This window comes from Benincasa hispida, chromosome 4 (assembly GCF_009727055.1).
Source record: "Benincasa hispida cultivar B227 chromosome 4, ASM972705v1, whole genome shotgun sequence".
Classification (NCBI taxonomy): domain Eukaryota; kingdom Viridiplantae; phylum Streptophyta; class Magnoliopsida; order Cucurbitales; family Cucurbitaceae; genus Benincasa; species Benincasa hispida.
The window spans coordinates 9310544-9333785 of NC_052352.1; the positions used below are offsets into that span (position 1 = coordinate 9310544).

Below are 23242 nucleotides of genomic sequence, written 5' to 3' on the forward strand. Positions count from 1 at the left end.
GATCAAATAATTATACACCTCGAACACAAACATATGAACCCCACACATATATAAAGATATATGAACTTCAAACATCATATCTCAATTCAATGTCTCACACTACCCTTTAAAAGTAGGTAAATCAAAATATAATAAAATTCAAAACATAGGAACTAAAATAATATTTTAACAAAAAAAAAAAAGCATTAAATTAATCTAAAATGATAAAAAAAAATAGGAGAATTTTTATAAATAAAAATATCCCAAAAGTATTTACATTTTATAGCAAAAAGGTTTCATGGGTTGTTTGTATTTTTAGAATTTTTGTTATAAAATATAAATATTTTTACATAGTTTTTATATTTAAAAATGCCCCAAAAATATGTCGTAATTGGAGCCAGCAGAATGTTGTGTCACATGGAATAATTTTTTTAGCAAGCAAATAATAATTTGGGGGCCAGCTGCAGGCAAAAGCAATTGATCGTCTCTTAAAAGTCATGTCCAACCAAAACCATCTCTTTTACACATTCGACATTATACGCTAAAAGAAGACAGACAACCATATTTTCCATTAACATCAAACCATCAAACTAAACACTCAATTACAGAATATGTTAAAACTTAAAAAGGATAATGCACATTGTGACATTGGGCATCAAACGCAGCAAGAAAATAAAAATATAAAACAAATAAAACGTAGAAATCACAAACCCAAATCTTAATCATCGTAATTTTATTGGAGGAGGCACCAAGGAAAATAAAAGAAAAAGTAGTAGTAGTAAACAATCAATGGTGCGGATGAGGCCTTTCAAGCGCCGCATAGGAGCGTGGTGAAGGAGGAACCATATTCTCCACAGAAGTAACAGCAGCCGCATTGAGTTGCGCCGCCGTGGGAAGTGTACATGGGACATAGTTGAACGTGTTGGCTCGAGGGCAGCTCCTGGGCTTGGCAAAGAACGTGGCGCATTGGGCTTGTGTTTTTTGCAATCGGAAGCCCGGAATGCAGTTGCCTTGTACGTGGAGCCTTTGGGCTGTGACTAATTTTCGGCACTGTGGGCCGATTCTTGTGAAGTAATTGTTGCTTAGAGTGATGTTGTAGATATCTGGAAGCCTACAGAGGGATTCTGGGATGGGTCCGTAGAACTGGTTGTTGGCCAAGTTTAGAATCTGGAGGCTAAATAAGCAGCCGAAAGATTGCGGGATTGGACCTGTTAAGATGTTGGTGTTGGCGTCGAATACTGTGGCTTTTACCAAATAACCTATCTCGAATGGCAAACAACCTGAGAGTTTGTTTTTTAAGAATAATACTTCCCGAAGAGTTCTCCAAGCTCGCCCGATGGTTGGAGGGATTGGACCTGTTTAAACCATATACACCAAAATCAATTCAGATCAGGTGCAGCCTACCTCATGTATTCCCACTTTTTTACCACACAAACAAAGTTTTTAAAAAATATTTAAAACATAAAATCTTGGACTGTACAGGAGATAGGTGTAGTGGATTGTACCTAAGTTTTTCTCTTTTAATAATTATTTTTTTTATATATATGACTGTCGAAGTAGTTCCTCATATATAATATACTTAATTACCTACGTTTTCTATATAATAATAATAATAATCTCTTTTCTCTCTCTTTGTTTCTAAGATTATATTCTTTCTTAATTGTAATAAAATACAATGGTGTAGTTGGCCAAAGTGATTCTTACTGTCTCATCATTGTTCTTCCTCTATAATTAATATTTGTAGTCATCTTTTTCACTTTTTGGGCTTTGTGCTGTGTAATACAGCTAGACTACACATATATTTCATGCATCCATATTTGTTACATTGTATGAAAATTTATGTTTCTTTTTCAAAAATATATTTTTTAACTATCAAATTTTAATGGGTTAACTGACTGAGTTGCATTAACACCTAAGTCTTTTTCGTCACATAATTATTGAATGTACGCTTAGACATTTATATGTCATTTTAAGAATATTGTAACTGTTAAAAACTTTGTAATAGACTTTCAAATTTAAACCGACAGTGTTGGACTATACTTAGCACACAAAATTAAACCTTTAAAAACTTGAATCGAAAGATATATAATAATTAAATGTTATAGAGGAATAGAACCTGTAAACTTGTTGTTAGCAAGTGTGATGTAAAGCGCGGGCGTGTTACCGAAGGTGGCTTGCGGGATCCTTCCACCGAACCCATTATTGTTAATGAACAACACATCCGTATCAATATTAAACAACCGATACGGAACCGACCCGTTATAAGTATTGAAACGGAAGTCCACAAACGACAATTTATTAGCTCCAAGGACGTATCCAGGGAACCCACCAAGGAACTTATTGTTACTCAAATCCAACTCGTATAAGAACCGTAATTTGTTGATGTTGCGGTTAATAACGCCAGTGAAGTTGTTGGAATTGGCATGAAAAAGAGCAATGTCCGGCAAATTACGAATGAAACGATAGAAGTTCAAGAAAGGGCCACCAAATCTAGCGCCACTGAAGTCAATGGAGGATAGGCCAGTGATGTTAAGATCAGGAACCACGTCGCAGAAGAAGCCTTTGAAGAGGCAGTAATTGTTGCCAACCCATGTTTTGGTGTACCCTTTAGGGTCGTAGGTGATGTTTCTTTTTAGCTCTTGAGTTATGTATAGGATTCTGGCTCGGTTGGCTAGAGGTCCCGGGTTGTTATTTGGGCGCCGGGGCATTAGCTTGACGCCCGGTGGGATCAGGGACGGCCTTGGTCGAATCCTCGTGATAGTGGGGTTCGGCCGCGGTGGTCCGGTTTGGGCAACGACGCCATGCAGGAGGAACGACGACTGTAAAACCAAAAAGACGGTGAAGAGTTTTAGCCACATTTATTATTATTATTTTTTTTTTTTTTTGTAAGAGAGAGGGGTGTGTGAAAGGGGAGCTGAGGTAACACCCATTTATAATAAGAAAAATACTTGGATTGGGTTGGCTTGGCCCACCAATTTGAAGTTCACTCATTTATGGAGTAACCCAATTTTTCATATTTTTCAACTTTTTACATAAAACTTCATATTCTCCTATATTTCTATTTTTCGTCATCTTTCCCTCAAACTTCATCTAATAACTATACATCCAAATACAAATTTACTAACTTCAACATATTAAATCCATTTAGTGAACCAAATGCTTTCAAAGTGTTTCTAGGATTACATCTATCTTTTTGTAACCCGCTCAAATGCTCGATTCACAAATCATTGTGTGTGACGACAAACTTTTCATCTTTTTAAAAAAGTATTTTTTTTATATATTTTCTTTATAATGAAAGTGATGCATGGAGATGAATGTTACATTTGTAATAATAAGAACAATACTTTGGTACATTCAATTACGTACTATCTTTGTGCATCTCACTCTAATTATACAAAAAAAAAAAAAAAGTTCAAAGATATCTTTAAAAATAAGTAAGAAAAGTTTGTCATATGATAAATTATGATGAATAATTTTGTGGAATGTATAAAGATGAGTGTAGCATATATAATAAGCACAAATATTTTTTCATGGATAATACTTTAGGTGCATCCCAAGATACATCCATCTCTATACTTCCTCCCTCATCACTCACAACAATAAGAAAATTAAAATATTTGAAAAAAATAATTTGTCACATGATAACTTATAATTGGACAACTTTAAAGATAAATAATGTTTGGGTACACCTAAGTATTTTCCGTTCCTCGTATGTGTTTATATAATTATTAGATTTCGTGATCCATGACTTTAGTAGAATATTGTTTTTGTGTGGCCACCTTAAAGTGAGAATTAAAATTGTGGGATCATAAGCATATGTTTATATATACTTTTCTTTTCTTTTATCATTTTTTTTAAAGTGAGATATAAGAATTATGGGGTCTAATCATCAATTTTGTTTGATACAACTTTAAGTTAAAGTTGAAATGGAAGTTTAAGAGAAGATAAATCAAAGTTTTAAGTATAATTTAGTGAATAAGACATTAATTACGGTTTTTAAAAATAGAAAATTTATTTGTTCAATATACCTATAATTAAATATAGAACTAAATGAACAAAAATACCTCTCGTCCCACGTTTGGACAAATAGTTCATACAAACTGGCAGTTTTGTTTGTATGAATGCAGGGATTGTTAGGTACCAATATTATTAGGAAAAGGTAGATGGAGAGGGACATGTATGTAATCCTTATAATATTCTATCAACCTATTTCTTTTAGTATATGGTAATTAAAAGTAAAAGTAACGTCGGTGGGTCAAGATATCACATGATCTGCATGACTTTTATTCCCAGATACCGACCAGCCTTTTCCTTTTGATTTCTTTACGCTCCATTAACTATACTTTGTATTGGGCGTAGATAAAAAGACTGTGTCCCCCCCCCAATATGGCATCGACCAAGCACCCTATCCCTATGGTTGCTTTCAATGTGCCTCGTTTTGTTTTAAATTTATTTAAGAACGTATAAGTTGGAACATGTGGGATTAGAGATCATTAAATTAAATGGAAAGGTTCTAAAGAAATTGTTTGGTAGGAGAGACTAAAGATATATATGCTTTTAAGTTCAAACATATATAATGTTAAATTACAAACCTAATCCTATCGTATGGACTAAATTCTAAATTTTTTTTTCAAACCATACAAACCAATTTTATAATTTAATCGGGAGATTACTTCTTTTAAATGTACCTATGAGTATTTTTTAGGTTTGTCAAAATAGGAAAAAAAAACATCTTCTTGGTCCTGTTTTTATTTTTGAGTTTTGTTTCAATTTGGTTTACATATTTCGATAGTACGAGCACTATACCAATTGAGCTACGTTCTTATTGACCCACACTTCCGTCTTTAGCATTAATATCTATTAATTCTTTTAATTCTTTTAAACTAATTAATAGACATTGACACTAAAAAACAAAAGTGAGTATGTAATGAATATTGAGGTTAAAAGTAGAAATCTTAAAACCTAAGAACCAAGTTAAATTGAAACAAAATTCAAACTTCACAAGTACAATTATTAACATTTGAAATTTAACAATCAAGTTAAAATTAAACTCTATGACTAAGGATTAAGAGTGTAACATTTTGAAACCTAATAACTAAATAGAAAAAAGAAAAGAAAAAAAACTATACCCAAAATTGATGGATCAAAGTAGATATTTTTTCCTTAAAAATACTAAAGTTTTTATAATCATACATGAATATTTGATATCAAATATATTTATTTAACTAATAATAAAATTATGATACACATATATACAAGATAGAGTCTAGCTAGAGAGACTACACATGGACATGTTATAAGCTATCATAACGCCATAGCTAATTAGATATTATTATAAAAGGAATGGTTTGCTATTGAATTAAAAGACATGATACTTTCCTTCTAAGTCTACCCTAAGTTATTTTTCTTTCACATTATTTCGTTATTCAAGAAGGCAAACTTCTTTTTTCTTTTCCAGTGAGCTAGTTATTGGATTAGAGCCACGTGGTAAAGTAGGCTCATTAAAAATTCATTACTTAAGTTTTTTATATATATAAAAAGGACAAAGGCATCATATCCATTGTAATTTCTGAATCAAAAAAGTTATTTGCTCTGTGGAATAAAGGCAAAGCTTATGCAAAAAGTCCAAAACCCTACTCCCAAGGTCTCTCTGAATTATTGCTCCTCGACACTAAAGCAATCTCTTTTAACATTCAAAATATTTCTACCCAACTCTTTGTGATTTATATTTTACCACAAAAGTTAATAGTTAAATTAAAGGAAAATAGTTATAAATAGAAATTTTTTAAAATTATTTACGAAATAACGATAACTTATAAGTGGGAGTTTAGTAACTATTTCATTTTTAATTTTTAAAAATTAGGTTTATAAACATCGATTTATATTTTTTTGGTGCTTGCATTCAAAACTCCTAATCATAGAAGTTAATTCACTATGCAAATATATAACTTAGCAAAATGGTATAAAGTATGAACGAAAAACTAGGCCGCAACTTTATCTATTTATCTTTTTAGACGGGGACTTAACTCATCTTTAATTTCCTTTACTTTTTACCTTTTAGTGTTATGTACGGATTTTATTTTATTTTATTACTTTTAAAAAGAAAAATAGTAATGAGCAGGCATACCACAATAAAATATAAAAATTAGACCCATGTTCACACAATTTAAAGTTCACAAAAACAACAAAATCGGTCCGTCCAATCCAATTTAAATGGGACATTGAAATTAAAAAGTCAAAAATGTCCTCACTAATTCACTGACCGGTGGAATCTGATTGCTATGTGATTGTTATATGATTTTTATTTGACATTGATTGTTATACGATTACTAATAATATAGATTGCTATCTAATTGCTATGTGTTACTATCACATTTCATTTTCGATTACTTGAATTTTAGTTCATTTCTCTTTTACACATTTTGTCATTTCAACTCTGCTTTTCACTCCCATTTTTTTTTCCAATTTTTCCATTTTTACAGCGACTGATATATGATAGAACCCGAGACTTATGTCATTAATAAGTCTCAAACTTGCTTAAAAAAAAATTTATAAACACCGAGCTACTCCTATTACTATTGAAACATAGTAACAGTGGTAAGTGCAGGGTCAAACCATAGGGAAACGAAGAATTAATTTCTTTTAAATTAAATTTGACTGTGGAAAAACAATAAAAACGAGATTTTAGTTTTTTTGTTGAAATTGAAATATGCAAGAAAAATAAATTGCAAGGGATAGATGAAACGGTAATTGGTTTATCTAGTTCTCAAATCAAGAGGCGATTCAATGTAATTTAAATCATCGTTTTCCGCCAATGAATTTATGTCATCGGATTATACATGCATAGCTACTCAATTGATGCGAATTAACTAATCTCTACAAAGGCCGGCAATCAATTAATTCGAAACCAATCAAGCATCCTAATTAATGATTAAGGCTGGAAAGACCTTGCCCTAACTAACTTACATGCTCCTAGATTCAATTGGGTTCTTAGCGGCCATAAAGAACTAGAAACACATGCATTAAGATTTAGGATTCAACTATGTCAATTAATCAGGAAAAGCCATATTCAATTAACCATTTATTCTTCAAACCTAAATTAAACATGCAATGCAAAGATTCAAGGTCAATCTATAAACCTAAACATATACATTCAATCGATGCTATCGGGGTAAACTCAAAGCATAGACGAACTACTAGGATACATGCGAGCTCGAGATTAACTAGCAATAAAATTGCAATCATGATAGGAGCATCAATCCAACACACAAATGCAATTCGAAATCAAGAAAGATTCAAAGAAAACACAATTCTGAATTAAAACACAAAGTTGGGCAGAAAACTCAATAAATTACATGAATGCTCAATCCAAGAACTAAATAAAAGAATTATCTCATTGATTCATAGACAAACCAACAAGGTACAATCCAATACACGTTCATCATCCAAAATCAAAATAAAAACTATCCTAATGATACTGAAAAATAAAGAGGGAAAGGAAGAAAATAAGGCCTCTCCTCGACCTCCATCAAATTCAGCATGTCCCCAATAATTTTCAGCATCCTCCTGACCTAAATCAGAAAAATTATATTTATAGAAAAAGGGATAGCATCGCAACGCGCAACGCTATGTGAAACATTGCAATGCTGGATCTGAGCATGTGAGAATTTTGAACCTAACTTAGATGGCCAAACAGAACGCAAACAATCAACAAAATAAAACGAAAAACAGTAAAGAACGAACACCAAGATATATAGTGGTTCGACCCATTTCGTCTACATTCACTTTGAGAACCAACTTGAATCAATTTTATTACGAGCAATAATAAATTTACAATTACAGATAATCAACAATAATCACCAATCTGTAATTTTAATATCTACCGATACTGAGAGATCCGCACACAACGTCACCTCTGAAACCGAGAACAACATGCTAAAGAACAAATCAACCTTTGGCCGGCGAACCACGCACAAACCCGCGTGTCACTCTCTGTCGCTGACAACCGGCAAACCCATGTCAAAATCAGAACCCACCAGAACCAAGGCGGCCGCCCAGATCGAACCAGACACCCACTGCGAAGGATGAGTACTCGCGCCGACTCCCTACCGCTGACGTCAAAGCCGAACGAGGTGAACGCTGACTCCCTGCTGCTGACATCAAAGCCGGAGGGAAAAAGTGAACGCCGACTCCCTCGGTGGTCTACTTGTGCGTGAACGGCTGTTGTCTTCTTTTTGTGTCTCTCAAAATTGACTGCTTCCTCCTCTTTTTTTTCTTCCACCAAAAACAGCTGCAGCTCTCCTCTTTTTCAAAGTCACAATTTCTTCATCCCTCTGGAGAAAGATGGATTTAATTACAAATATGCCATTTACTCATAATTACTAGAATGCCATTAGGCTTTAATTTCACCAAAAAGCCCAATAAAACCCACTTAAATACCTTGTTATTTTCTACAAATCTCCCTCATAACAAGAATATTTAAGTGCCAAGCTGATTCTCCAATCTCCTATCATCCAGATTTAATATTCAGCCCATCTAATAGGTATTCAAACCTATGGGCTGGAAGAACCTTGACTAACATATCTGACAAATTCTCAACTGTGTGAACCTTGACCAATTCAACATCTTTCTGGGCCACAACTTCTCTGATAAAATGAAATTTGATGTCGATATTATTAGACCGTTCATGATGAGATGGACTCTTCGCAAGATGAATAGCACTCTGGCTATCACAACGAACGATAGGAATGAACTCCTGCGATAACAACTCGACTCAGTAGTACACAAAGCAAAAACTGACTGTAGAGCAACCTTCCAACTGACCACATTACCAAACACACGAAAAATGTGACCTGATAGAGACCTTCTTTTGTCAGGGTTTGCAACATAATCTACATCTGTGAAGCCTTCCACTAGTGCTGATTTATCACAATCCCTGCTAAAACACAATGATACACTGATACTACCTTTCAAATATCGAAGCACCCATTTAACTGCATTCCAATGCTCTTTTCCAAGATTTGACATAAACCTACTTATCATACTCATAGCATATCCCAAGTCAGGCCTAGTACAAATCATCAAATACATAATACTTCCAACAACATTACAATAGGGAATATTAGACATCTCTAACCTTTCTTGTTCAGTAACAGGACACTGAGACGAAGAAAGCCTAAAATGAGATACTAAGGATGTCGAAACTGCCTTCAACTAGACATATTATACTTCTCAAGCAGTTTATGCACATAACTCTCTTGCGAAATGGTTAACAAACCTTTCTCCCTATCTCTTTTCACATCCATTCCTAGGATCCTTTTCAGGTCACCTAAATCTTTCATCTCAAATTCACTACTCAACCGTTTCTTGAGATCATAGATTTCAGAATAATCCTTAGACACCAGGATCATATCATCTACATACAGAAGTAGATAAATATATGTACCTTTCTGAGATAGTTTCCAGTACACGCAGGCATCATATGAGCTCCTGTGAAACCCCTACTTCAGAATAAAGGTGTTAAACCTGATATACCACTGTCTTGGCGATTGCTTCAGTCCATAGATGGACTTGCGAAGATGACAAACCATGTCTTCCTTTCCTTTCACCTCATAGCCCTTAGGTTGAGCCATGTAGATCACTTCCTCCAATTCTCCATGAAAGAAAGTTGTGGTGATGTCCATCTGTTCAACAAACATATCAAAGTGAACAACAATAGATAAAATTAATCGAATGGACGAATGCCTCACCACCGAAGAGAAAATCTCATGAAAGCCAACTCCCTCCTTTTGAGTGTAGCCCTTGGCTACCAGTCAAGCCTTATACCTAGGCTTGCTATCACCTCCTGTACCTTGCTTGATTTTATAAATCCACTTTGACTAAATGAGTTTCTGATTAGAAGGCTTTGGAACCAATGACCATGTCTGATTCTTCTGCAATGAGAACAACTCTGCTTCCATAGCATCCTTCCATTATTCCTTTAAATCAGATACAATTGCCTCCTCAAAAGTAAGAGGCTCTGCTTCAATATTGTCAACTCCACAAGTAAGAGTATAAGCAACTAAATCAGCATAACCATACCTCGTAGGAGCCGGGTGAGAGGCCTGTCACGTGTAAGCTGATAGTTTTATAGGTCACTGCTACTTGAACTTTCTTCACCGAAAGCTCCCTCATCAATCAAAGTCCTCTGCAGTTGAGGCTGTCTACCATCAGAACTGAATGACTGATCACTGGATTCGCCTGAACTAACTGATGGTCGTGCTTTAAAATCAATTCTAACCTCTCCCTCAACCTGATCAACTGTCTACTGTTTCTGTTGCTCTTTGATACGAAATGCCATCTCTGTTTCATTAAAGGTCACATCTCTGTTGATAATACATTTATTTCTACCCTCTTCCAAGCACCAAAGTTTATATCCTTTAACACCTTGAGGATAGCCAATAAACATACATTTCAGTGCCCTCTTATTCAGCTTCCCTTCCTTAACATGAGCATAAGCTGAACTTCCAAACACTCTGAGATGATCTAAACTTGGAGCTTTTCCTGTCCATATCTCTTAAGGAGTCTTTAGGCCTAAAGTGGAAGATTGACTCCTATTAATAAGATAACAGGCTGTTTGGGCAGCTTCCCCCCAAAACTTCAAGGGTAATGAAGCATTTGTCAAAAGACATCTTATACGCTCCATAATTGTTCTGTTGAACCTCTCAGCTAAACTATTCTGCTGTGGAGTATACATAACAGTGAAATGACTCGTAATTCCCTCAGATTTGCAAAATTTATCAAATTTGTGATTCACAAATTCTAAACCGTTGTCTGTTCTCAGATACTTTACCTTCCTGTCTGTTTGGTTCTCAAACTGCTTTTTCCATTCAAGAAATTTTCCAAAAGTTTCATCTTCTGTTTCAGTGGATACATCCATACATTCCTTGAAAAATCATCAATGATTGACATGAAGTATCTCGAACCACTCATAGAAAGGACAAAACGTTCAAACTATCTTTACAATGGTATGATATTGTACACTTTGGGCATAAACCCTTATGACTTTGTTTTTGGTTTCACCACAAAAGGCCTCATACCAATGGAGATAGTCATACTCACTTATATACCCATGATTCTCCTCGTATCTAACCAATGTGGGATTTTGGTCGCATTCCTAATAATCAATATGGTTATTTCAGTATTAAGTTTTTGGTCATCGTATGTGCAGATGCTCGTTTTTCCCACCTCTTAAGTTTTTTTAGGGCATATTCTGTATACATGTCCCCATGATCGAGTGTTTCACTAATTTCTTGTCTCCGACGTTCAAAATACAATATTGTGCGATAGAATATTAGCCTAACCAAAGAAGTAATTGGTAACATTCTAGCACTTTTGAAAACACCATTCATGCATTCAGCTGCATTGCTTGTCATCCACCCATAGTGGTACCCACCGTCGTGTGACTGTGTCCATTTTTTCAAGTCAATGTCTGAAAAAAATTCAAGACATTCAAGGTGCAATTGTTTCAATTCTTTCATGCACCGAATGAACTTATGCCTTTGGTATTGATTTTTGGCCTTAAACACCAAAATTTTTAGTTTCTTTGATTTGTATTTCATATTGAAATTATTGGTAACATGGCAAAGACAATATCGATGGAATGTTCTGGATTCACTCCAACCAATTTCTTCATTATTAATTGCAGCAAGAATGCCCTTATGTCTATCAGAAATCAAGCAAATACCCTCTCTTTGGGTAACAATTCACGCAATGCCCACAAAAACCATGACCAATGATAACTGGCAGAAATGCCAGTTATTATAAGCCTTTTCTTTAGAATTATGAGGGCTAATAGGTAGAAAACGCAGTGATAGTACTTAGAATTTGTGAAAAATTGAGTTTTGCATCGATAAGCACCTAAAACCTTACTGGCCCAATATTATGCGTTATTCTGTGCCAAAGTGTCTATTTTTTGTAGCTATCGCAGGAATCAAACGCATGCGTTTGTAATAAGCAATCACAGACAAATGCATGCGCTGAAGCCAGGCGACCGCAAAAGACGAACGCAGACAGCAACCCCATGTGTCCAATGCATGGAAGTTGCAGTAATCGCATGCGTCCAACGCATGGAGAATGTGGTGAACAAATAGAGATTGTGGCCACATATTAACAGCCATAATAGAAGATCGCAAGATGGGTAGAACGCATTGATAACTTCAGCTAAATTCAGCTCGGACGCATACCTTGGGAGTATCAATAAGATAAGGTGATGTGATAACACCCATACCGCGACCAAAAGCAGCAGTGAGCCATACCTCCATCATTGCAGCTGTCGGCGTCCAAGTTCTATAAATAGCCCTTGAGACCTTCATTTTGAGACATCCGAGCTTCTGCCTCAAGGAAAAAGTTTGTGATCACAGATGAGAGCTTGAAAGAGATTTCCAGTGAGAATTCTTCATCACCACAACCTAGACTAAGTGACGATTAGAGCAATCGCTGGAGATAGAGCTCAAGAGAGACATCTCCACCATTCAACCATGGCACCATCGGCAACCTTGATGCAGAGTCCTTCATCTCCCTTCTAATCTCTTTTTTGTATTACATTTTAGCTTGAGATATTAAGATATTTTGTGATCAATGCAAATCTTAACTCCTTCATTACCGTCTTCTTCATCATCTTCATCTCTATCATAGTTTATCTTCAGCGTTTATTTATCAAAGTCAATCGCATGCTTAATCGTGTAGCCTAGAGATAGGACGCATATAGCAACCCACCGAGAGGTGTTCGTTGTACAAGTATAGTAAGTTAATCCTCTTTGCTTGGTGAAAGGCTGTGGCAGCGCCTGTCTATGGGATGCTGAATTGCTTGTCTATAAGTTAAGTAGTCGCGTCTAACTGCCTGAGAAGGTAAGGGATGGAACGCACTAAGCAAGGTTCGTATTGTTCCTAGAGATACACACAATCTTATGCTCGACACAACTATGCACTATAGAGATATAGTCATGCGGCTGACCACCCAAAGGTGTGATGCGTTAGTACAACGAGCTGGGATTACTCGGGCGATTTAAGATAGTAAACATTACTATGCGTTAATGGTTGTTGTGTCTCTACCTATTCTCATTACAAGTCTTCTATTGCTCAATCTGTTTAGTTAGGAGTAGAGTAGTGTGTAAATCATTTTTAACCTTCTTCGCTTTATTGTTATTCTTATTTATCGCCTCAAACGCATCACTTCACAAATATTATTGAGTGACAAGTCCCCGTGTTCGACCTTGGATTACTCAAGAAACTTGCGTTTGTGTTATACTCGACGCAAGCATAAGAAAACTTGTGATAGGAATGCGCGATTATTGCATGCTAAGATTAACACATCACCATTCCGATGCATGACCTCAGACGCATGGGAGCAAACGCATCAGTTATGTCTAACACATGATTTCATGTTCAAACCCATCCGTCCTTAAATGATAAAAACAAAACAAAACAAAACGCGCCAAAAACTTGTTGGGAATAATTTACAAAAACTTGTTGGGAATAATTTATGGGCGCGTTTTGTTTTATTTTATTTTTATCATTTAAGGATGGATGGGTTTGAACATGAAATCATGCGTTAGATATAACTGATGCATTTATTCTCATGCGTCTGAGGTCATGCATCGGAATGATGATGCGTTAATCTTAGCATGCAATAATTGCACGTTCCTATCACAAGTTTTCTTACGCTTGCACCAAGTATAACACAAACGCAAGTTTCTCGAGTAATCCGAGGTCGAACACGGGGACTTGTCACTCAATAATATTTGTGAGGTGATGCGTTTGAATAACAATAAAGTGAAGAAAGTTAAAAATGATTTACACACTACTCTACTCCTAACTAAACAGATTGAGCAATAGAAGACTTGTAATGAGAATAGGTAGAGACACAACAACCATTAACGCATAGTAATGTTTACTATCTTAAATCGCCCGAGTAATCCCAGCTCGTTGTACTAACGCATCACACCTTTGGGTGGTCAGCCGCATGACTATATCTCTATAGTGCATAGTTGTGTCGAGCATAAGATTGTGCGTATCTCTAGGAACAATAGGAACCTTGCTTAGTGCGTTCCATCTCTTACCTTCTCAGGCAGTTAGACGCGACTACTTAACTTATAGACAAGCAATTCAACATCCCATAGACAGGCGCTGCCACAGCCTTTCACCAAGCAAAGAGGATTAACTTACTATACTTGTACAACGAACACCTCTCGGTGGGTTGCTATATGCGTCCTATCTCTAGGCTACACGATTAAGCATGCGATTGACTTTGATAAATAAACGCCGAAGATAAACTATGATAGAGATGAAGATGATGAAGAAGACGGTAATGAAGGAGTTAAGATTTGCATTGATCACAAAATATCTTAATATCTCAAGCTAAAATGTAATACAAAACAGAGATTAGAAGGGAGATGAAGGACTCTGCGTCAAGGTTGCCGATGGTGCCATGGTTGAATGGTGGAGATGTCTCTCTTGAGCTCTATCTCCAGCGAAAGCTCCGATCGTCACTCGGTCTGGTTAGAAGGGAGATGAAGGACTCTGCGTCAAGGTTGCCGATGGTGCCATGGTTGAATGGTGGAGATGTCTCTCTTGAGCTCTATCTCCAGCGATTGCTCTGATCGTCACTTAGTCTGGGTTGTGGAGATGAAGAATTCTCACTGGAAATCTCTTTCAAGCTTTCATCTGTGATCACAAACTTTTTCCTTGAGGCAGAAGCTCGGATGTCTCAAAATGAAGGTCTCAAGGGCTATTTATAGAACTTGGACGCCGACAGCTGTAATGATGGAGGTATGGCTCACTGCTACTTTTGTCACGGTATGGGCATTGTCACATCACCTTATCTTGTTGATACTCCCAAGGTATGCATCCGAGCTGAATTTAGCTGAAGTTATCAACGCGTTCTACCCATCTTGCGATCTTCTATTATGGCTGTCAATCCGTGGCCGCAATCTCTATTTGTTCACCGTATTCTCCATGTATTGGACGCATGCGATTACTGCAACTTCCATGCGTTGGACGCATGGGGTTATTGCAACTTCCATGCGTTGGACGCATGGGGTTTCCGTCTGCGTTCGTCTTTTGCGGTCGCCTGGCTTTAACGCATACGTTTGTCTGTGATTGCTTATTACAAACGCATGCGTTTGATTCCTGCGATAGCTACAAAAAATAGACACTTTGGCACAGAATAACGCATAATATTGGGTCAGTGAGGTTTTAGGTGCTTATCGACGCAAAACTTAAATTTTCACAAATTCTAAGTATTATCACTGCGTTTTCTACCTGTTAGCCTTCATAATTCTCAATAAAAGGCTTATAATAACTAGCATTTCTGCCAATTATCAACCAACTGGACAAATTCTCACCTTCGACGATAGCAAAAGCAAAGGGAAATATATGTTCGTTTACATCAATAGATAAGGCTATCAATAATTTCTTCTTATACTTTCTGTAGAGATGAGTTCCATCAATCTGGATTAATGGCCTACAATGGTTGAACCCTTCTCTTGCAGAACCAAAAGACCAAAAAATTTGTCCAAAAATAGTCGTACATGACATATCAGAGGGAAGGAAAAATCAATCTGTTCGTGTTCCTAGATTGTAATGAACAAGAGCACTCACCCAATACAGAAGCTTCAAATATGATTTCTCCCAATCACCAAACACAACAATCAACGCTTTTCTCTTGGCTTGCCACATCCGTCTATAATTGACATTATAGCTATATTGTTTTTTAATGGCTTCTTGGAGTAGGGCCACAAGTATTCCAGGATAAGGTCTAACCAAAATTTGAATTTCAATACTCATGAAATTTAATCAAGCTGTGAATGATCCTGTGTCAATTAGGAAAACAAACATGAGTGTTCTCCTTGAAGTTTGGTGATTTCAAACATCCCATGAGTTTTACACCGACATGCCCGTAACCTCCAAGCACAACCGTCACTCCATGATTTACATTTAACATACCAAAGATCCTGATTTGATTCCACTACAACAATTTCGTAGTGTTCTGTCACACAATATTTTTTTACAACAAGCTGTAAATCTTCTTTGGTATTAAACAACATTCTTTTTGTATTAAACTACAGTTATCTATACCTATATTCCTTTCTTCCAAAGTAGATCCTAGTTCACACTACTGTCGTTTCCAAATAATTCATCAACTTCAACGTCAATATCACTATCTCCATCATTTCCAGGTTCAAGAATAACTAAATCTTCAGGACGCATCAACCTATTTAATATGATTTTTTCAATTGTTATAATTAACAAAAAAAAATATGTTAATAAGTCAACCCAACAAAATCCAATTTCTAATTTTAACATATAAGATCTAAATATTATATATTTAAATCAGCCCAAATCTAATCATAAACTATATATTTAAATCAACCTAAACAAATAAAAAAATATATAAGATCTAAGATTTAAGATTTATAAACATATACATATAAGATTAGCCCAACAAATACATATATTTCTAAGTTTAACATACATATATTTCTATGTTTAAATCAGCCCAAACAAATAAAAAAATATAAGATCTAAGTTTGGACGATTATATATTGAAAAACAAAGAATTTTATCACAGAAGCGTTCAGATGATTTTGGACGGACGAACAAATGGAGGACGATTTCGAACAATTTTGTACGGACGGAGGCGTTTGGAGCAAATGGAGAAACGCAACTGTTATATGGACGAATGGACGAACGATTTCAAGCAAATGGAGGCGTTTGGATGCACAAGATAGAAGCAAAATGAGGAAGATTTCAAAATTTTGGACGGAGAAATGCAACAAAAGAAGCAAGATTTCGGAATTTTCAAGCAAAATCTTTCGGAAGGCAGAAGGCAGAAAGCTCTCAATGAGGAAGAAGAAGGGGCGGGCGACAATTTAATGGAGAGAAAGTCGTGTATCAGGTACACAACTTAAGATAATCGTGTACCGCTCAGTCAACCCTACATGACTGCCACGACAGAGTGCACGTGCTAGATGGACAAGGACTCGTGTACCCAGTACACAATTTAGAGCTAATCGTGTACCCAATACACGATTAAGATGTAATCGTGTACCTGGTACACAATTTAAAAACCTATTTTTGGGAATACTTTCCCTCCAACCTTATTTTTGTCATTATATATTAAAAAATATTGTTTTAAAAAAAATCAATAATTTTACCAATCTTTATGTTGAATAAAATATGGATTGCAATTTTTTCCTTTTAATTTTTAAAGTTTTTCTTTCTTCTTTATTTTTAGGTAATGAACAACAATTAACTCACTACATTTCTTGCAGGAATTTAGTTAAATGAAATGGGAACAAAAAAAAAAAATCAAAACTTTTGATTCCTAATTTTTCTCCATGAATTTCATCAACATCTTCTTTTTCTTCTCATTCCTGATGTTACTATGTATTTTTTACTCTTTCATTAATTTTTTTAATTAAATCTGCCCCATCATCTTAGCAACCAATGGAACGCCACTACATTTCTTCAATAATTTCAATTTTATTTCTTCTAAATTTAGAGGATCATCAGAGAACAAGTTTTTATGTTTCACTATTTTTTGCCATAAAATGCTCTATGAAAAAAATATCTATTTTATGTTTTTTTTTATGTATTACTTACTTTTCAACTGAATACATATTTTACAAATATTACTAACGCTCCTTTGGTATGTGAATTCAATTAAATAAAAGTATATTTTACAAATTTTATGTATAAGATGTATTACACTTAATGTGGACAAAATAATATTATTTATATAATCAACAACCCTATAACATACTTTAACAGTCATCGATCTTATAATAGTAAAAAATAGTTGTCGAAGTTGATTATTGATAATTTTTATTGGAGTTTGTAGTTGAAGATGGTCAAAGTTTAAAGTTGGTCATGTGAAGGCGGTATTAGAGTATTGGTCGCCGAAGTTTGTCGTCGAAGGTGATTTTTGGAGCCCGAAGTTGGTCGTCAGAGTTGGTTGCGCAAAGGTGGTTGTCGAAATTGATCATCCAAAATGATTCTCATCCTGTCTGTCTCTTATACACATCTAGATGTGTATAAGAGACAGGAGTTGGGTCACCAGATTTTTCATTGTAGGTGGTTGTCGAAGTTCGGAATTGGTCGTCGGAGTTGGTCGCCAGAGTTGTCATCGGAGGTGATTTTCGGAGCCCAAAATTGGTTCCTAGAGTGTGGTAGCGATAATTGTCGACAGTGACTGACAGATGGAGTCATTGAAAACATTAGAAGAATAGAGATTGGAGTGAGTTGGTAAAATATACCAACTCAACTCCATCAACATTTAAAATTGGTTTACCAAACATTGAGTTGCATATTATACGAACTCAACTCAATTCATGTTGGTAAACCAAACATCTCCAAATATTTTTTATATCTTCTCTTTCTAATTTCAGTAGTGTCTAACTTCATCTCTCTCTAGATTTTTTATGCCATCTTTCTCAATTTTTTACTCCAAAATTTTGCAACTTTCTCTAAACTTTTGTACCTCTCTCCACAATTTTTTTCTAAGAATATGATTGATGAAATCATGAGTTTGTTTCAAATAAATGACTAAATTCTAATATTTCTCACTAAAATTTTTATCATCCCCTGAAGTTTTCTTCACCTCTCTAACACTATCTCTCTTTGAAATTTTGATCTCTCCATAAATTTGTGTCAAACTGTATGTCCCCCCATGTGTCTCTAAACTGTTCTCTCGCTTTTCTTTCTTTTCTCTCTTATTTTTTAGTGCTCTCGCTTTTCTTTCTTTTCTCTCTTATTTTTTCACCGTCAAAATCACTTCTAAAAGTGCAATAACCAAACATTAAATGTATTAGATAAAATTCATTTTTAATAAATCGCTTATAAGCATTTTTTTTTCTTTTTGCTAAAATCACTATTATTAACGTGACTTTAGTCATTGAATTCTTCAATATTAAATATTATCTATTTAGGGATTTCAAAAATAGAAAAAATAAAGAAAATTATTTATACGAAATAACAAAATTTTAATTTTTTTTAAGAGAGGTTGATAGAGACTAATAGAAACATATCAATGTTTGTTAGTGATAGAAATTGATAAAATTTTATCAGTGATATCAGTGATAGACGCTGATAAAAATCTATCCGTATCTATCAATGTTTTTTTACTAATTGCTATAAGTAGCTCGACAGTTTTTCTACATTTAATTTTTTTTTTATCTATTTAACTATGCTCATTTTTAGTCTAACAACAAGAAGAAATAAAAATATTTAAAAATATAATATTTTCATGGAGAGAGTATATGCTTCATCCATTTAATTATACTCTGGTTATCTTTTTAACTAATACTTATCAATGATCGGCCTTAGATGTTAATATATGTCCTATTTAAAAGAAAAAAAACTTAGGTGTTCCTTTAGATACACTTATTTTGACGCATCCCAAATATTGTCCAATAAAATTTTGCCATGTGGTATTTTTATTTTTTTTAAAAATAATTTATTTTCTAATTCAATTTTTGTGTGGTTAATAAGTGAGGGAGTATGAGGATTATGTGCGACTTAGATAGTATTTAATCATTATTCCGTTTAAAATATCAGGTAGGGTTTTTTTAAAAAAAAAAGTTATAAAAAAAGGAAACCAATAATTGTGTGGAAGGAAGACCAAATATATTTTTTTTTCCTTTTTTCTTTAATTCTAAATCAATGGTGGGGCAGGACATTTCGCTAGCTTTTTCTTTTAAATTCTTTTAATTGCTTTATGTTCCATTGGCTTTACTTTTGTGCTGCAAGAGGGGGAAAAAAGAACAAATGCAGCAATCCTGAATCCACGTATGAAATTTAAATAATACTAAAATAAATTATTGATTATAAAATGACCACGAAAAAAGGTTAAAGCAAAGTCTATATATGAATTCAATTAAATAATATAAATTGACCTCGTTAATAAGTTAATTCCATTCCATTCCAACATTATTGATGCAACCAAACAAAGTGGTGAATGATCTTGCTTTTATACTTTAATTTCCCACTTTTGCTTAAAATGGACTATTATTAATTTGTTCTTCCCTTACCCTTAGGCCTCATATGCCACTTTTATTTTTAAATAACATGTGCCTTTTTGTTTGTTTTGCGATAATTAAATTCACTTTTCAACTAGTTTTTCTCTCTTTAAATCTAAATTAAATGATGTCAGTAAAAAAAAAAAAAAAAAAAAATGATTTTTTCTGACTTATTTCCATGTTTTTTTAAAAAAATTAACTTTATTAACTCTCGTACTTTTTTTTTATTATTTTTTCAATTATCGTCTTACGAGCATATTTGAAATCTAGACTACGCAATGTAAAAGTTACATTTTTTTTTTTATATATTCACTCTTTTTAAAAATTAAAAGTTAGTTTATAAAACTAAACCAAATATAATTCAATTGGTATATGGGTATATTAGAAACTACGAGGTTTGAATCTTCTTACCTCTAATTGTACTAAAAAAGATGACTTGTAAGCCTAATAATTTCTTATTTTTAAGAACAACAAATCATGCTTGATTATTTTTAATTTTAGTTTTTTTAAAAGTTTGTTTAATTTGTATTTGGCAACTTTAATTGATTGTAACATATACTTTTCGATTATGATATTTGAATTTTGCTTTATTTGATTTTTAAAATTTTAAATTAACAACTTTTAGTCATTGAGATTTGAAATTAACCATAGACAATTGAGATGACTTCTCTGTAACCACCTTATTCTATTTGATTTTTCACTTAAAAATCATTAAAAAAAAATAAATAACTAAGACTTTGTTGGGTAACTATCTCATTTTTTTGTTTTTTGAAAATTAAGCATATTTTCTCCCCATTTTTCTTACCATAGTTTGCAACTTTATTAAGTACAATGGTTGAATTCTTAGTCAAATTTAGAAAAACAAAAGCAAGTTTTTAAAAGTTATTTTTTTTAGTTTTCAAAATTTAGCTTGATTTTTTAAACCATTGGTAAAAGTAGATAACAATAAAGAAATTTCAGGTGGAAGTACTGTCTATAGGCTTAATCTTCACAAACAAAAACTCAAAAACCAAATTATTACCAAATGGAGTCTATTTTTTAAAAATAAATATTGAATGAATACATTTACTCCGTAAATAATATATATATTATATATATAATATATATATATATTATAATATATATATATATATATATAATATATATATATATAATAAGACTTATAATATATTGACATTACATTGATAATTTATCAATGTGGTCCCATTGGATTTTATTGGCTATTCTAAGTGAAATCGCATAAACCGAACCGATTTTCAAAATTGAACCGAATTATCAACAAAACCAAAAAATTTGGTTCAATGTGGTTCGCTAGAATTTGAAAACTGAAATTAAACGGTTCGATTCGTTTCAGAGTTCGAAAACCGCATCTGGAACAGAACCGAACCGTTTTAATATATATACTTCTAAGGTTAGGGTTTTTAGTTCAATTTCTCTATAGAAGACTTTTTTTTCTCAATTCTCTTCTCTCTCGACCTCCATCTCGAAACCCTCTCAATTCCACTCGGTCACCCCTACATCAACACCTTCTTCTCTCTCGACTTGACCCTCCATCTCCTGCATCAACACCTTCTAATCTCGATTCTCAAGTCTCTATTTTGATTTTTAATTTTTTGTTATGATTCCACCAGCCACCCTTGCATCAACATCTTTTCTGTTTTGATCCCACTAACTGCTGTCGTCCACACCAGCAACTCAAATTTTCCGATCCTCAAGTAAACTTTTGTATCTCTTTTTCTTAGTTTTATTTTCTCTCTATTTTGATTTAGATGTGATTTTTAATTTTTCTTTCTCATTTGTCCTTATCTCAATTAGGGCACAAAATCACGATCTTTGTTTCTCAATCGGACATCTGTCCGACTCCGATCTATTTTTCTGGTTCATTCCTATCTCTCTCATTTATTTTTTGATCCATAATTACTCATTTTGATTTTCTATAAGTTCTTTTTCTTGGTGATTCATTCAAATTTCAATTGGCTTGTGACTGATCTAGATTCATTCGTTTATTTTATGATGGATTTGACATCTCTTCGATCTATTATTTTAATTTTGATACTTAGCTTTTAATTGGTTTGTGACTGAGAATTATTCAAATTTTAAATTTCATGTTTGATACTTAGCTTTTACATGGTGTTATTCTAATATTCCCTATCCAAATTAGATATCTTTTCAAGTTTCATTCGAATGTTTGGTACTTAACTTTTACTTGGTGTTTTTCCTCTGTTTCGAATTTCAAATTTCATGTTTGATACTTAGTTTTGATACTGCTTTTACGGTTTGGCTTGTTTCTATCTAATTTGTTTGATAATAATAAGTTTTCTCTCTGTTTTCCTTTTTTAACTATCTGAAAATTTGTCAATTAGCCTAAATATTAGTTAGATTTTCATTTGATCATATATGTGAAGAAGAGAAGAGAAAAGTGTATTAATTCGATAAAATTAAAAAATATATATATATGTGAAGAAAGTGATATTTGAGGAAATGGCATACCTTATAGCTTCTCTGGCTAATGCAAAGTTGATCACATGAGTTATGTTGTTTAGTTGTTGGATAAAAGCTCTGAAACAAAATAATTTTAAGTATTACCTAGATTTGGTTGCTTTTATTTTAGGGTTTTGGAATAACTTTAACATTTTGAGAATGACAGGAAAGCTTAACTAAAGACTAAAGATCAGTGTCATTTCTCAATTTTATTTGGTTTCAATTTATTTATAGTCATCCTAAATGAATTTAATAGGAGTTATCTTTATTTTATTATATGCATTTTATAGGCACCATCACAAAATTTACCTATAACTACTAGTGATTCGCAATGAGCAAGAGCAACGATTCCAATGATGATGTTATTGAGATACCTTCACCACCACCAAAAGATCATCAAAGCCTGCAAATGGAAGAAAGAGGAAAAACTAATCTATAGTATGGGATCACTTTACTAAATGTTCTAAATATAGTGATGATATCCTCATGCATGTCATGTTGGGTTTTATGTCCAAGAACTCGCAATTTGTAAATTAAACATATTCTTTTATCAATAAAGATATTGAATCTATTAATTGCATTCATAAAGTCTAAATCCTATAACTAAGATTATGGCTATTACATGAATACTTAGACATAAAGATGGATCAAAATTTGAGTAAATAGTCAAAACGGTCTATAGTACATGATTAAAGTTGATACCTTATTCTGGTAACACTATTGGA

The 23242-nt window shown here is 33.7% G+C and overlaps 1 protein-coding gene and 1 long non-coding RNA gene across 2 annotated transcripts; one reads left to right on the top strand and one right to left on the bottom strand.

Moving 5' to 3' along the window:
* Window positions 1-521: 521 nt before the first annotated feature.
* LOC120076392 (uncharacterized protein At4g06744-like) lies at window positions 522-2893 on the bottom strand. The gene is made up of 2 exons (XM_039030207.1): window positions 2096-2893; window positions 522-1334 (listed from the first exon to the last, which is right to left on the bottom strand). Exons 1-2 carry the CDS (start codon window positions 2835-2837, stop codon window positions 766-768), a joined length of 1311 nt encoding a protein of 436 aa, XP_038886135.1. The 5' UTR covers window positions 2838-2893; the 3' UTR covers window positions 522-765.
* Window positions 2894-21481: 18588 nt separating this feature from the next.
* On the top strand, window positions 21482-23034 carry LOC120076624. The gene is made up of 3 exons (XR_005481587.1): window positions 21482-21751; window positions 21852-21914; window positions 22808-23034. It is a non-coding gene; the product is annotated as an uncharacterized LOC120076624 (long non-coding RNA).
* Window positions 23035-23242: the final 208 nt, after the last annotated feature.

What these genes read in the sequence shown, in the direction of transcription:
- LOC120076392 (XM_039030207.1), bottom strand. Translation starts at nt 2,837, where the DNA reads ATGTGGCTAAAACTCTTCACCGTCTTTTTGGTTTTACAGTCGTCGTTC. An exon ending in TGCTAACAACAAGTTTACAG is followed by an intron (nt 1,335 to 2,095) that starts GTTCTATTCCTC and finishes TGGTTTAAACAG; the next exon opens with GTCCAATCCCTCCAACCATC.